Consider the following 16,265-nt stretch of genomic DNA (forward strand, 5'->3'; position numbering starts at 1 on the left):
ACACACACACACACACACACACACACACACACACACACACACACACACACACACACACACACAGAGTGCGAGAGATAAGGCAAGAGAAAGGGAAAGGAATTTGTGCTCGGCAAAACGGCGTCTCATCACCCATGGTAGGAGCTCTTCCTGTCCGATCGATACATTGAACCTGGTATACAAAAGAGTTCACAAGATAAAAAAATAGCCCGAGTTGCGCATTTCTCGGCCACATGATTACGTCATTTTTCATCAGCTTCTCAGCCGCTGTGGAAGAGTTGCCACATCGTGAGAAACACCCAGCTGTGCGGGAAAAAAGGAACGTTACCGTTTCGTCACAAGTCAAAGTAAAATCTGGCATTTTCTCCTTCTAACTAACCACCATTTCCGCAACATAGCGAAAATTTTCGAGTTTACGTTTTTATTACTCATATTTTTATAGTACTAACATTGTTTTTTTTTTAATTCCCAGCCAAGTATCCATTTTCAACATGTTTACGTGAAGTTCTGAATCCGAACTCGATTGGGTGAATTTTACGACTGCTACACTTCACGGCGAATAATAAAAGAAAGCAAACTGTTGCAACTTTCATAAAGACACTTTATGAGTAATACGTCGCAAACGAGCTTCCCTGTGAGTAATTGCAAACGCCTTACGCGACTTTTCACAGCCCCACCCTCCCGCCCCCCAATGTCTTGCCCCGCTGGTGAGTGCGGTCTTGTGAAATGTGAACTGCGTTGCTATTTACATGAGCTCGCCACTCATTGATTTCACTGCAAACGACTCAATTCCCGCGATGGCGTAGTAATCGCGTATTTCTCGAATCCCCTTCCCTTCGGATCATTTAAGCATGGCGCAAAATCTGAGTGAACTACCAAACGTTTCGAGACGTAAATATTGGTTGGACTTTCTCTCATCAGGTACTCAAAATAAAGGCAAGCGTGTTTTTAAAGCTATCACCGTTATTACCGTGCATAGTTGAACGTCGATTTGCAAATAATTAAGTGTCAGGATGTACAAAATCAGAAAATCACCATGGTAGACGGCAGATTTGCTCATAAGGATTTTATATATATAGCACTCATTTTACGAGGCACGTGCGGTGTTCAGAACATTCCCGGCATCTAGCTTGTCTTCAATGGGAACGATTTCCCGTCCCTTTTTTTCGTAAAAGATGGGGGGCCGGGAGGGCTCTTAATGGTATTTTAATAAGTTTTACCTCTTATGTGGGCTACAAGACCAAAAGCCTAACGCTTAAAAAGCACAATAAATTAACAGAAACATAGACGCACCAATAGGGGTTTGGAAGGAGCTTTCTACGACGTCTGCTCGTTTTCTATGTCTCCTGTTTTGTGAAATTCAGTGCGCGAGAAACATTACCAACTGTCAGATTTCAGCTTCAGCGTACGGACCTGTCATTCGCTATAGTGATTCCACGTTGCGAAAACCTAAACGCACAGACCGAAGCCTACGCTGATGGAAATCGGAACCAGAGTGAGTGGAAGAAATTAAGGACGTCTCAAAAAAGATTTCAGTTGGGTGTGATGGGGTGGTGTTGAAACATGTCGTCACTCATGTATTACTAGGAATCGCCTCGTAATGCATGCGCAAGTTCGCTTGCAATCTATTTGCGGAGCGACATGGTATTATCACCCTCAGCATACCAAGCGAAGTTATGAGGGATAAAAGTATCTCAAACGCAGAGTTCCATGTTGCATTACTTACACACCGGTAAGGAAATGAGAAACGCGACACTTGCAAAGCTCTTCCTCGGTTTTTCCTTCACTATCTGGAAGCTCCGAAAGCGCACTTTGAATTTGATCTGCATACAATAAAGCCTTCATATCTTGTTTTTCCGCACATGAAACAGTATAGGCAACATTCGACGATTATTGTCTTTTTAGTTGCCTTTTTTCTTTTACGCCTTCTCAACGAATGGGTCCAATAACTAAAACGCCACGCGACTCCGGTGCGAGTCACGAAACCCCATGCATATATGATAGGATGCACGCCGTTTCTGAGTAACTCTATGCTTGCGCCGGCGCATATATATCAGCGAATTTCCGGCTTCACGTTCGTCCCGTCTCTCCAAGCGCGACGGAAACTGCCTGCATCTGCCACCTAGCTGGCTGACGTTACGGTAAAAAAAAAAAGGGCAACAACGGAGTGCCCGAATAAAAAAGAAGGAGAAGGCGAAGAAAGGGACAGCATATATATAATCCGGTTTAGAGAGAGACGGCGAAGATGTGTGATCCGAATGCCTCCGAGGAAATAACCTTCTACACCCTGCATTCCCTTCACTCTAGAAGAGGATCGCCACATAATTCGAAAAATTGCTCCGCTCCTCCTTTCGAACGCGTCCCGTCCGGCCGTTTCCAAGCTCACTGCAATCAACACCCCCGAGGATGATAGCAGGCCTATGAGGTGAGTTAACATTACAAACTCGACGGCTTACAGGAGTCTACCAGCGTGGTGCGCAGGACCTGAGGTACGTTAGGTGATGCAAGTAGGGGGCGTTTGCTGGAGGAAAAATCTTATTTATTCCTAAGCGTGGAAGTGAAAGACTTTTTCTCAGGCCTTAGCGCCTTGGAGGTGTCCCGCCGCGCCCCTCTTTCGCGCTCTTCTCTCAACGGCGCCTTCCGAACCATCCTCTCGGTCGCATCAAGGCCGTGGGCCTGAGGGCGTTTGATCCTGGGCGATAGAACGGCCACCAGTGCTGCTAGCGCCGACGCCACCGCCCTGCCCTCGCGAAGTTGGGATTCGGAAACAAGAAAAAAGAGCAGATTTATACAGAGGTAAGGAGGGATCGACAGTGAGCGATCGGAAAGCAGAAAGAATGTGGTTTTTGTTTTTCCTTTTTTAAAAGGAGCAGACAGCAATCCGTTTCGGGCATTTCTCTTACTATGTTGTTTGATTGTTTGTTTTTCTTTTTTCGCGTGTTGTTCGGAGTAACGCCGTGCGATAGCGCGGCCCGAAAAGGTTGTTTGTCTTGATTTCTGCCGTGGAAATGTTAATGTTGTCCTTCGAGACATTGTTTTATTATGACTTTCCGCGAGAATAAATGATGGTTTTGTTGCCGCAGCTCTAAGCCCGTGACCGTATTTCGTAAGCTTGGGCTGCAGCAACACGATTTCAAATTCGTATTGTAGCACCGCACAAGAATGCACGTTGAGTAATTTGGCACGGCTCATGAGTTATCGACACGTTTCCCGCTTGGCATCATGGGATGGGGAATGGGAGGTACGCAACCTTAATTTCATTCCCGTAATGCCGTTACTTTGATTTCGCTCAACTTTCCCAGGGATGGGAGATGTTACTGTTGTTGGCAGCCATTTTCCGTGCGAAGTGTACAAACTTTTGTTCGGAATTTCGGGCATCAATTCAAAGCACAGTGAAAACGTTGAAGCGAATTGTTTGTGCGCACAGAATTTTTATGTCGAGTATCGCTTACATTCTTGCTTGCGGTATGCCCGCGTTTCCCCATTTTGAAGGCGCGCCGATTTAAGTTGCTTCATCTATGTCAGCTTAATTGGTGGGCATCCCTAATTACCGGCTTCTCAACCACAAAGGGGTCTCGAATTAATTAATATTTAAAAGTGCCTTAGGCGTTCGGAACGTGCGCCCGTCGCCGTGCGACCATCATTGGTAGCCGGTAGTTACTGGTCGCCAAGTCGTCACTCGGGCTTTACGACTGTAGAACCCCGCCCATTTCTCGGCGATAGTAAGCTCTCCGCTATTAGTTTCGCTGCTATTAGGCGGCTAATAAAGCAAAAGAAAGAATCTTCCTAACATATTTGTACCACGAAGCAACAACAAACGCAAGTTTCTATGTTCTGGTCAATTGAGAACGTTAGCTGATTAGCATCTGGTAGCTCGGTACCAGGTGATTAATAAAGCAATATAGTACGGACCCTCCTAACACTCTTACACGACGAAGCAACACCGAACGCACATTCCTTTGTTCTAATTGAGAACATTAGCTCGCCCATCTTATTTATCCATTCCCCCTCCTGCGGTAATCGATCCGCGGTGTATACGACGCCGAAGACCAGGGGAAACGTATCGTACCGAAAGTGATATCGATTACCCCACGGAGTCGTGAGCAACACGGGTCACCGCAGCCCATTAGTCCTTCTGGGCACTGACCCCGCCGCACGCTAAGGTACACAAAGCCACCCACCCATCTGGCTTCTGCCAGAATAACAGGCAAGAAACGTCATTATTCCGCGCGCGACTTGCGCGCGCGGCCCGAGGCCGCAGCACCGACTTTCTGCGTCCTCCGCCGTCTCCCTGAGTTGCCGAGGAACCAGGACAGCCAGTGCATTCGTTCCCGACTCGGGAGACGGGAATCACAGCTTCGCTCGCATACATGAATACCAATGTCCCCGGAGGGATTGCTACGTCTTGTTGATATGGAAATATTGAGGCGCCGGAAATCGGAAAGGGAGGAGCTCGGGACGACGAGGTCCCGAGCGCTCGCCTGCTCGTCGCAACATGCGTCGACCGTGTGGGATGGCAGGGCCCCCGTGCGAAGCGGGAATTCGAAACGAAGAAGCCATGAAAGGCGCTGCAGCTTCGCGTCGCGGAATCTGTGCCGCGAATGTTCCCCGGTATCCGAAGATGAATTCGCTGGCCGTGTGTTTACCGTATAGAAAACGTTTCTCTCGGACTTTTTCCCGCGGTAACTTTGCATGCGAGAGTAGTTTGATACAATCGTCGTGGTGACGGCGTGACTACAACTATGCAAGCTATTTCAGGGGGGATATTACCGCTAAGGGTGGAATTATTTTCGCCCAAGGAAAACGTTTGCAGCGAGCACGTCAACACTTACGACGAAAATAGGAAGAGCCGTGTTGTGTGCTCTGGTAAATGTTTTTAATAGTGTATGGCTGAACAGATAAGTACATGATTAGATAAAGTTGACGAGGACTGAGAACAAAAACTGGAAAGCATTTGGGGTGCACGAAATTTAACCTCGCCAATCTGAACGAGTTCACGAAACAAAATGCAAAAGACGATTGTTTGTAATTAGTGGTTCCGCGTCCTTTTGAGTTATTTGTCATAATGAAACTTGGAAGTATTACTGTCTTTCCCTAACAGACAAACATGATCCTGGCTGTGATTCTTCTCTACTGGCTTTCGATCGGCTGCTTGATGTTATTAACATTAAAACTGTGACGGATAATAACTCTTGATACCGACTCAGTTAAAATTATCCACGGTTATGTCGTCGTTTAAGCAGTCAAGCATCGAATAACTCACTTTGAGACAATTTCGGTGAAGCACAAGTTGCAGCCGTTTCCAATAAACTATGCTTCTCCAGTGGAAGTGCACGCACTGACGGTAGACGTGAATTCCGAAACGCTTGCACCCCATGGTTAACTAATTATGACAACAAATGAATCCCGCCGTAATGGTGGCCAACTTAGCGGCCAACTCCACACCGATGTTTTTCGATTCGATCGAGCGATACACAGCATTCACGAGCAAGATGGCTTTGCCGCAAAGGGTGTCCTGCTGTCAGATAAGCCAAAATCTCGATAGCCGAGCCGTAGACAGTTTTTTTGCAGAAGTTGTGGGCGCAACGGGTGCCGAAATGAGACACTGTGGAATAAAAGACCACGCGCGATAACGCTTCCTTTGAGCGTATGGCGATGCTGAACAGCAACACGTAGGACTTTCAATGCGAAAGCATTAGGTGGCGCATTGGGAAAAAAAATTGGCCGCACAGCTGCTTGCTCTGCTGCAAATACTGCCCAAAAACGACAGCCATCTTCCACCTCTACGGCGTAAATGCGTCTCTTCTCTTCCCCGCGCACCACTCACGCTCATCCCCTCTCGCCTCGTTCATCCCGCAATAAACACGGTGGAATGGTGGAGGTTTGCTCAAGTCAATCCAATTTTCCCGCGCTTCAGTGCTTACGCCCTCTACTGGAACCTTTTGTAACCGTTGAAATTGGAACACCGCCGCAACGTTGTGGCTCGCGCGAGCTCTTTTTGTATTTTTGGGTCAAAATATGGCTTTCATCGCGTGTTTTTTTGTTTCCTACTGCGAATATCGAGCACACATTTACTTTCAATTGAATGAACACTGCGACTACAAATTGTGTGTTTGCATTTGCCCCAACTTTGCCAAATATTTTCATTTTGCTCCCTATTGTTGACAAGTGGGATCTCTGTTTCCAGATTTACTTTTTCGGAAAGGTTTTGGCTGTATGAACTTCTCGTCCAAAAATTCTTCCAACTTTTGGACGGATGGCTGAATCGACGGAGAGACAGACGTACAGACAGGCAGAATAAAATTTTCGGGTTTAAGTAGCCCATGAAAGACTATCGTCTTTAAAGGGACCCTGCAACACTTTTTCAACTTTTTAAAAACCTTACATGCTTGCAGAATATGGCCAACACACTGAGTACCTAGATTAGGAGGTCGCCAAGTACCCCAGCCAAACATTACTGCTCTATGCCCATTCAGATAACTTGGAAACTCGCTCAAAAAGTGTTCTCTCTTTACAGGCATTACTTTCTTCGACCGCTCGAATTACGTCATTAAGGCCATGTAGCGGCTCGCCGGTTTTCTTTCAGTTTCAGCAATGAAAACTTTTCGACAGCAACTAAAAAAAAAAAGCCACGAGAACAAAGCAGAAACGGAAGGCGTATCTGGTGCGACGAGCAAATCACGCAGTGCCGTCCCGTGCTCGCGATAACTGTAGCTTTCGCGGTGCTTCCAGACGCAAAAGAAAGAGTGAAAACGTTTATGGAAAGTGTTGCAGGGTCCCTTTAAAAAGCGAGCTTTCCCGTAACGCGAGAAATAACTTTCCATCTGCTATGAGTGGACATCTGGCTCCACAGCGGGTGCCTCAGAAACTGAAATGAAACACCAACTGCTACCGCTGCCATTGCCATCGCCGCAGCAGTCTCTTGCTTTGTAGGACGCCCTGCGCGGTTCACCGCCGCACTCCTGGCAGGTGCAGCGGCCGCTTTTGTTCCTCTCGGCGCCGAACACGCTGGAACACCCAGTTACACACTAATGCTCCTATATTCCCTGCATCGTAAAAAAAGTGTTTAGGTGCCCTAATATTTGATTTTTTGATGAGCAGTATTTTTTGCCGAGCACCCTCACAGCTAGGACCGTTTAACGCCCTGCATTTCCACAAAGATGCAGATTCGGAAGGGGGGGAAAGACACCATTAATTGTTATAACAGCGTGAAAGGAGACAAGTGGTCGAAAAAATAAAATTTCCCCCAAAATGATCCGGGGAAAAAAAATATGAATCTTATACAAATCCCTCCAAAACCGGAGAATAAACAAATAAAATTCCGCAAATCAACGTTGCAATACGTACAAAAATAGCGTAAATGGGCGAAGTTTGCAGTACCCCTTGTTTTTACTCAAAAAATAAACACTTAACGAAGTAAAGGCACTTCTTCGTTATATGTTCATCATTGGCAAAAAAAAAACACTTAAGGACAAAATAATGCAATGCCTTTAGCTGTGCACAGCTATATTTGGCTGTAAATAACTCATGCGCTAGACAAGCGCCATAAGGATGCTGCGAATGAGTAGGCAAATCTCTGAATATTTGTAATATGTTTTTCTCCGATTCGCGATGGTACACAAAACATGTATTTACCGCTACGGCCACAGTGACAGTATCATTCAAAGCCGGGGGAAGCTACAGTTGTAACCGCTCTATAAAAAAGAAGTAACTTTGTTAACTAAGAAGATGATAGCCGCTGAAAACAAGGAGTGATCTCAATCACTTGCGCACACAATGAAAAAAATGACAAAAAAAAATGACAGGCCATTATTACGCTATGGTTTTAGGCTGTTTGAACAGAGAGGGAGGAAAAAAGAACGAATTCCCAGACTGGCGTACAAGAAAGCGCTCTTTAACGAAGACAATACACCGTCTCACAAATCGACCGTCGCGAAGACACAATTGCAGCAATCAAAGGGAGCGTTAAAAGCGGGCCTCACAAATTCCTTTCACTTTAGCCCACGCACAAAGGACGAAGAAAGCACAACTATTCCCAGCGTTTCGCAGGCCTTGAATAAAACCCACACACTCTCTTTCCTTTCCTAGCGTCCGCCTCACGCTTCGGCGTCCTGGCGCTTGCATGACGCCGAGAGCGAAGGTAGAAGAGAAGGGGGAGGAAGGAAGCAGGTTATGGCCGAGGGGGGAAGGATGTCTCCGATGATGGCAGCTTCTCCCGAGCTGTGGCGGCTTCTTCCAGGGAGAGGAGCGAAATTGTTTCCGCACGCGGAAGGCACGCGCGCGCGCCGGCGTGCGTGCGTGCGCGAGCGTGTTTCGCGTTGCGCACGAATGCGATGACGACGTGCGACGCGGAACCGGCGCCGTGTCGGTGGAAGCGCCGCAAACCCGAGAACGACGCCGGGAAAAGAAAACGACGACTGCTTACGAAAGAAAGAAAGAACGAAAGGAATATGGCCACGCATTGGCTGTACTGTTCTGCCTTATCCGGTTCTTTTTAATGAAAAAAAAATCTTCTTGGCCAATCATCCTGAGTGGGTATGCGCCAGTTTATGGGCCCCCAACATCACCACCACCACCACTTTCCGCAGATGTTTTTGAAAAACGATAGTGTTCTGCCGCCCGCCTGCCACGTAAATCGCTCTCTTCTCTCCCCCGAACCCTCTCTCATGCCCTTCCCATCCATTTAGAAAATCCGACAATAAACATAGAGGAGGCTTGCTCAAGTCAATTCAACACTTCGGCTCACCCAGGTGGTGGCCGAATTAGGCCTAAGTGAACGAGAATCGAGCGAAAACGAGGAAACCCGAAATGCTAAAAAGCGCCATTTTTAAATTAAGGGAGCGCGAAAAGAAACAAAGTGCAAAGCGCATGCGCTGGTGTACATGTAACACGAAAACACGCGCACAGGGGAAACACAACAGACTTAAAACTAGACTGAGGACAGAAACTTCGGACGAGGCTGTTACGGCCCCCTTCCCCTAATAGGCGCATATTACGTGCAGCATTGCCTTGGGTCAAAATAACTGACACTGATCTCAGATGAGACCATTTCATTTCACTTATTATCTTCAGGAAAACACCCCCCTTTATATTTCCCGGGCAACGCTGTTCCTGCCAGTGCTGGAAGTGCAGCGGAAGTATACAGCGCGCGTCAGATGAGAAACGGACTAGCGAGAACGTCCCATTCACAAGTCCAGTTTCTCAACGAGCCGTTGGTTGCCTCCCATTCACGCTTGACGCTTACTGATAGCGGCCCATCAGAATGAAGGATTTTTCAGATCGCATCTCTCATTCTAAAGCTTAGCGTAGCGCTTGCTTTTTCGTCGAAGCCTCGGAGAACGAGCTTCTCACCAGTTCCCATTCGTTCTCGCCTTGCAAATCCTCGCAACACCTCTTTCACAACAAGGTCGAAGAGCTGACTTCAACCGTCTTATCTTAACCAAAAAACCGACTATTCCGGTTGTTTTTCGGCGTCTGTTCGGTGATATTTTCTGAAAAATCGCCATGCAAGTCAGCAGATGCCCTCCACGGCTTTTTCGCGCGAAGGGTGTGAGAGTAAAGCTTTCTTGCCATCTTGAAGGCGTTGATCCACGACGCTTGCAAGCGGTGGCGTCGACGGATCGAGCGAGCGGGGTACAATCAATTCCGCACGTCGTAAACAAAAGCGACGCAGCGCGTTACTGCGCGAGATGAGAAGCTCGGCCCTGCGTGATCTCCGAGCGCCCGTCTCTCGGGCGCTTGGTGTGAATAGAAGACGCACTGGTTGCGTTAAAAACAAACGACGAAGAACGTGTTGGCGGTATTCATCCGCGCTCCCTCTGAGTCCCCTTTTTTCTTTACAAAATTTGAACGAATGCAACTCGGCGAGACTCTGGCGTGTTTCTTGATGGAAGAAATGTGAGGAGAAAAAAAAAAAAAAAGCAGGAGTGAAGATGAACGCTTTTGTTTGCATTGTTTTGTTTAAAAAGCGTCACATTTGTTTCCGGCGATATCTAAAGTATCTGGAACGCGCATCGAAGTGCAGCTCGTCAAACGTTCTCGCAGTGAATCGCGGTCTAGATGGCTCTTAACGTGACGACTAGAGAATCGGTCCCAAATAGAAAAGTTTTGTTCGCTGTTGGAAACGACGTCGCGTATACGTTATTCTCGGAGATTTGGCGAATAATATAAATCAGAGAATAAAGACTCAGTTGGTCTTTTTACAATGCTCAGACTTTTTTCTCATTACCCCCTCCCCATCTCTTCCACCTCCTTCGTTCTTCGCACGGAGCAAATAGGAAAGAGTAATGACGCGAAGAGCAATATTGATCGCAAAATCGATTTGATTTGATTGATCGTAGGGTTTAACGCACCGACGCAACGCAGGAGATGAGGCGAGCCGTAGTGGAGGGCTCCGGATTAGTTTTGGCCACCCGGGGATCTTTAACGTGCGCCGAAATCTCTTACATACGGGCGTTTCTGCGTTTCGCCTCCATCAGAAAAGCGGCCTCCTCGGCCGGGAATCGCACCCGTGGCCTCGTGCCCAGAAGCGCAACGCCTTAGCCACTCAGACACCACGGCGGGTGATCGCAAAATTGTATTCCATCAAATAACCGCTAATCACTGCACCAGATTCAAACCCAACCAAGCTTTTTACGTTTTCGAAACTCCTTATGTTCACCACTTCATAATCTACAGCGTGGAATTTTATTATCTATTTCCGCAGGGGCCCGTAGGAAACGTCAGTGAAGCGGTTGAGCTAAGACCAAGAACAAGCGCGCTTGCCCTCCTGCGCCGTTCCCCCCATTTTTAAGAGGACGGATTCAGGTTAAAGCGACACCCCGAGCAGCATCTCGTATAACCTTCCCACGCATCTGGGAAGCAGCTCATCGCCGCCGACACAAGAGACACCGACGCAGAAGCGACGCGTCGGAGGAGACCCACGCGCCCGCTGCATTCTCCCACGCTGTCACCCGCCCGCGGCATCCACAGACGTCAGAGCGCGAGCAACGAACGAGGACATCGCTCAAAAGAAAAAGGATGAAATTCCCGCGATCAAATCGACGATACCGAGGCGAATAAGAGGGGAGCTGAGTGTTGTACATAGTGAAAGTATATGGGGCAGAATAATGACGACGTGGCCAGGAGTGTGGACGTCTATATAGTGGTCAGGATTTTGTGCTACTGGGTGTTTGCGTTGGGTGTTTACGCGTGCCGACCACAATCCGCCTTTTACCCTTCGGTCCCGGGCTGGCGTTACTGCGAAATATACCGGTGAACGTTAGAACAGTGTGTGGTTGCGTACGGCTGGGGTAATTTAGCGTATGATCCATTTTTTTCTTTTTTTATATGCACGTGAGAACGAAAAATGCATTCCCCATATGCCATTAGGTGCTTATTTATTTATTTATTTATTTATTTATTTATTTGAGGTCACTCACAACACCACTAGGGGTGTTGGAATAGTGAACTGTTTGAGCTGAGTCGAATACTGGCTTCGAATATTGAATCACACATACGGAATGCTGTCGCACCATAGTATTGCATTTTTGGATGACATTCACTCTAGTTTACGTGTCTAGGTAGCTGCGGGCCACGGCAATCGCTAACGGAACCCGAATTTGCGCTTCCACGTGCACTAATGTGCAGCACCTGGGTGGTCGATGCGTGTCACTATTGAGAGCATGAAGTTGTGTGCACGATTCCCGGCAACGGAGGCCTTTTCCCGACTGGAGCTGAAATTAAAAAAAAAGAAAGAAACAAAAGATTTCGGGATCGTTCGGGGTCCGACGGTGTCCTCCTAACTTTACCGGTACCCCTCTATTTACCCTGAGTCCTGACGCAGCTTTTGCGAGTAAAATCCTAATTGCAAAATTTTTGGTGGGATTCATTCATGGGCGCGGTGTTTGAGATCTGCAGCATGTTCAGCAGTTAACGCAATCCCGAATTATTTCACCAGGGTCAAAAACATATTCGAGGATATCGAATACCACTTTCTCTAAGACGAATCAGCAAGGTGCATCACTGCAGCTGCATCGTGTAGAGTGGTTTGACGATACCGATGCAGACGTAGCAATCGCGCCCGTATATGTAGATATGCAGCGCTAAAGATATCGAGTGAATCGCTTACGAACGCGCTCGCGACGGACAGCCTCATTGAAACATTTTCGCATTTATTTTCCGAAGGAAAGCATGGTTTCGGAAGGACATAACGGCCAATACGCCTAGCCTACATTACTAGCCGACCCTCATTGAAGCGGGAAAATACAATTATTGGCACTCGGGGCCAATTAGGCAAGGAATAGCGCCTGGTATAGAACAGTTAGAATTTAGAAACACGAAAAGCAGCCCCACCTACGCCGTTAACGCGGTTGCCGAGCAAGTGCAAGTCACAAAACATGGTTTAGTAAGACACAGTTCAAACCATGACCAGCTTTAAATCCGGTCGTGGTTCAAACGAGTGCAAAAAAAAGGAAGCTGCGCGTCTCGTCGTGTCTTTTTGGTTCAGTCCTTGTGTTTTGTGTGCTCAAGTTACAGTCAGGTTACAGTCACCAACTAAACCGCGTTTCAGTGTTATGAAAAAAAAATCAACAACAGGATTGTTTACAATTTATCATTGAGCATACTTCTGAGTTAATCAGTTTAATGAAATTTCCGGGGGTGCTGTTTTTTTTTAATTGACAAACATTAGGCTGTCCGTTTCACGGTAACTTTATGATGCTGCTGGAACGGCCTAGGAGCAGCGTATTCATGTTAGTTGTATTAATCAGCGACTGACAACAGCTGAAATAAGAGCTCCCCCCGCTTGTGTAGCCGTCTGAGCATTCAAACGCCACCTAATTTACTTCGAGACAATTTCGGCGAAGCACGATACAGCCGCCTTCAGCAACCATTCTCCTCCCGTAGAAATCCATGGATTGGAAGAAATTTGGAAACGTATTACAGGCTCCACGGCGTACTAACTAATTGGAACAAATAAGTGAAATTCGGCGCAATAAAACAGTTTTCTTAGCGGCCGATTGCATATTGGTTTTACAGCGAATCTGTACAAGGCCCAGCCCCCCAAATATTTTAGTGTCCGTTATCACAGTCCACTTCGCACAAAAGTCAACTACCCCGCAAAATGTCTAACCTAACAGCTTCGAAGAAATCTTATTGCAATTATGTAACATATATCTTTTTCACGGTAAAATGTACTATTCTGCCTTACTCAAAAAAATGCCAAGCCCCTACGGACCAAAATGTCCATCCTGGATTAGCCCGCAACGAACCATCGTTGCTTCAGGAAATTGGCCGCTACGAAAAGCGGTCTCTTTAGGCGTGCCTGACAAACCCTCAAACATGGCATCCGTGACTGAAGGCCCCAGGTGCGCGCCACCCAGCTATCCCCTTCCTATAATCACAAACCCCTCGTTAATACAGACAATCAATCAATCCTCCTCGTTAATACCTCCTCCTCGCTAATACAGACAATCCATCAACCATTCAATTATGTCTTTTGACGAACGAAAAAATTGTGCCTCCTAACAAAGTTACTTGAGTCTTTCGAAACCTTTTTTTTATAACTGCTGGTGCAATAAAAAACGATCAACGTAAATGTTTGCGGCACGTGATTCGGACACACAACACGGCCATAGCGAGATGTGATGGCGTGGACGTTATAGTGCGCCAACAAGGATATTACTCCAGCTAGAAGAACCTCGCACCGGTGGCCGGTGCTCCATAATTTTTCTTCCGCTCCAATGAGAAGCAAAAAATTAAATAAAAAGAACAACAGGAGGTGTACGGGATGGAATTGCTGGCTCTTCCTTCGCCCGGACAGACTTGACGGCGCAGTACTGGAAGACGTCGGTGTACGGGGTGTACTGAAAATTCGGCAAAATTTCCCGAAACGTACCTTTTTAATTGCGGCCCTTCCTTCGAAAGAACAATGTAGAAATCATGGTTCCTCTGCGCTTTGACTTGAATGTCTGACAGTGGCTCAGTTCTGGCGTACACGCTTTTGCAAGTTCCAGAACTCGGATAGAAATGACAACTGTGCGGAGAAGGGGCACAGTTGGCGTCTGATAATCAAGAAGAAGAACCACGTAAAGCAGGTTATCGATTAGAGTTTTAACATGAGGCCAAGAACCAAGAATGCTTAAAAAGGGGACGAAGGACTTTACAAATGCTGTCCGCCTGCGCCTGCTCGTACACGGGGTTGAATAGAATTACAAAAGAAAAAAGCAGAACGGAGCCAGGTAATCTTTCCTGCATTAAAAAGACACTAGGGAAAGCTGAAGCGTTCGTGCTTCTTTCTCCAATCATTTTTTTACAGCCGTAAATACGTTGGGTTATGCCTAGCACTCTTCAAAAAGCGTGCCTTCAAAAATCGCAAGGTTGTTAACATAGGCTGGAAAGGATTTGTGACAGGACACTCTAGGTCGACGCAGCTGTCCCCATAAGATTCCCGGACGTTGAACGAGACACTCTAAGAGAACTATGGGACTCCACAGGTCAACGTTATGATAAACGCAAGCAGTCGCGCATTGAAGGTAACCCAATGGTCAACTGGGCGGGTCTTTTTCGAAAAATCGAGAAGGCTGGTGCAGGGTGCAAAAGAATTTCACGCTCGTACACGTGGACCCGGGAAACTACAACGAGATATTACGCGCAGAATGTTTTGTATTTAAATTATGTCTGATTGAAGATAGAAGTCCTCTATCTTCCGAATTGGTGATGGTTTCGATTAATCTTTACACGAAGCTAGCTGCAATGTTGGCTGCTCTGCTGCTGCCAGCGCGAGTTGATACACACAACTTTCCCCAGGATTGAGTTCTCTAACTTTGGGTTATGCTTCAGCCACGAAACTTGTTCGTAGATTTAGTAGCTATCATAGTGCGCGTACAGAACTCGAAATTCAGACGTACGAATACCCGAACAGGACTTTATTTTCCCAGAATAATTAAGTTTTTCTAGATGAAAGCAACATTCTAGCCTCCTTGGCCGGGGGGGGGGGGGGGGGGGGAGACATTATCTGTACTCCCTTTCGGCTCACCGGAACGAAACATTGCGGTACAAAACATCGCGGCATTGCGGCAATTAATAAACACCCCCGCGACTGAGTAGCGAGGCGCTTGAAACGAGTTTAGACGACTCCGACGTTGGATTCATCAGAGACAAGCATTACAAGACACAGCCTTGTGTAGACTTGTCGTGTAGTTGTCATTTTATTTCAAAGAAATGAAATCAGGATACCTTTGATGCGTGGGCACAATTTTTATCTTGGAATACGGAGCCGCGACGACCGTTTTAAGGCAGACATCGCAGAGACGTTATTACGGCGCGATTACGTGACGGCCGAAGGAAAAGAAATACTCGGCGTGACAGAGAGCATCCGGAGGGCCCTAAGGTGACAATGCGAGAGAGCTGGAGATCTTGCTCGTCAACTTCATAGAGAAGCCGTGTGTCCAATGTAGTGTTCGGAACTACGAGAGGCAGTGGAGTTGGCAAGTCACTTCGTCTGTTATGACGGGATGAGCTGACACACCTTGTGGCATCCGTTTTTTGCCGGATGGGAATCTCAAGCAGCCAATCCACCACTCTTTCACTGTTCTACAGCACGGAGCGCGCAAAATAATAATAAAAAAAACAGACACCATGCTTACCGTTTGCCACCGGGTCCGAGCTGCTGGCCTTGTCAGACGGAATATCCTTATCGTAGGTAACCGACGACATCGGAAGCACGCCGGCGTTCCCATGGTCTCCGTCGGCGCAGAGAACGGTGACCGGACCGAGCACCAACAACACGGCGGCAAAGAAGCCAGCACGCGAGAAGAGCATGTCTCCTCTCTTGCTTGGCGCGCAACGCGTGCACGCACACGGATATGTAACAAGCACCCACGGGCGAGAACGCACACGAGCGCGCGCGGCTCGCAGGCACGAACACACACACACGCCGACTCAAGTGCTACGACGACCGTGGCTGGAACTGGAACCCCGGACCGCGGCTACTGCAGCGCACATAACGACTGAGCTCAGGAGCAGCGGTCTGCGCGGTGCCTTCCGCCAGCGCTGCCGGGGGCGCCCCGCCAGGAGCACGTGGTTCGCGTGCGGTCGATTGACGCCGACGCGAGGGCCGCCGGCGTTCTCCAGCCTCCGCCGCGAACCGTCGCGCCGCTTATCGGTAGCCTCGGGAAGCGATGCCCTCCCCGTTTCCCCCTCTCTTGCCCCCCGATCCTCCTTGCACTCGTTTGCGCTGTTCGCATCGTTGTTGCTGCTCATAGTTCATCCTCCTCCCGGAGGCAAAG

The 16,265-nt window shown here is 47.8% G+C and overlaps 1 protein-coding gene across 1 annotated transcript in view; it reads right to left on the minus strand.

Moving 5' to 3' along the window:
- LOC144179912 (uncharacterized) overlaps positions 1-16,061 on the minus strand; it is a 168,390-nt gene extending 152,329 nt beyond the window's left edge. Inside the window, exon 1 of the mRNA XM_077708334.1 lies at positions 15,624-16,061. Within this exon, the coding sequence (XP_077564460.1) occupies positions 15,624-15,798 (175 nt within the window). The 5' untranslated portion in view covers positions 15,799-16,061. The remainder of the gene's footprint in view (positions 1-15,623) is intronic.
- Positions 16,062-16,265: the final 204 nt, after the last annotated feature.

The sequence above is a fragment of the Haemaphysalis longicornis genome, unplaced genomic scaffold, assembly GCF_048455015.1.
Source record: "Haemaphysalis longicornis isolate Haplotype H1 unplaced genomic scaffold, Haemaphysalis longicornis Haplotype H1 scaffold_4, whole genome shotgun sequence".
Taxonomy (NCBI): Eukaryota; Metazoa; Arthropoda; class Arachnida; order Ixodida; family Ixodidae; genus Haemaphysalis; species Haemaphysalis longicornis.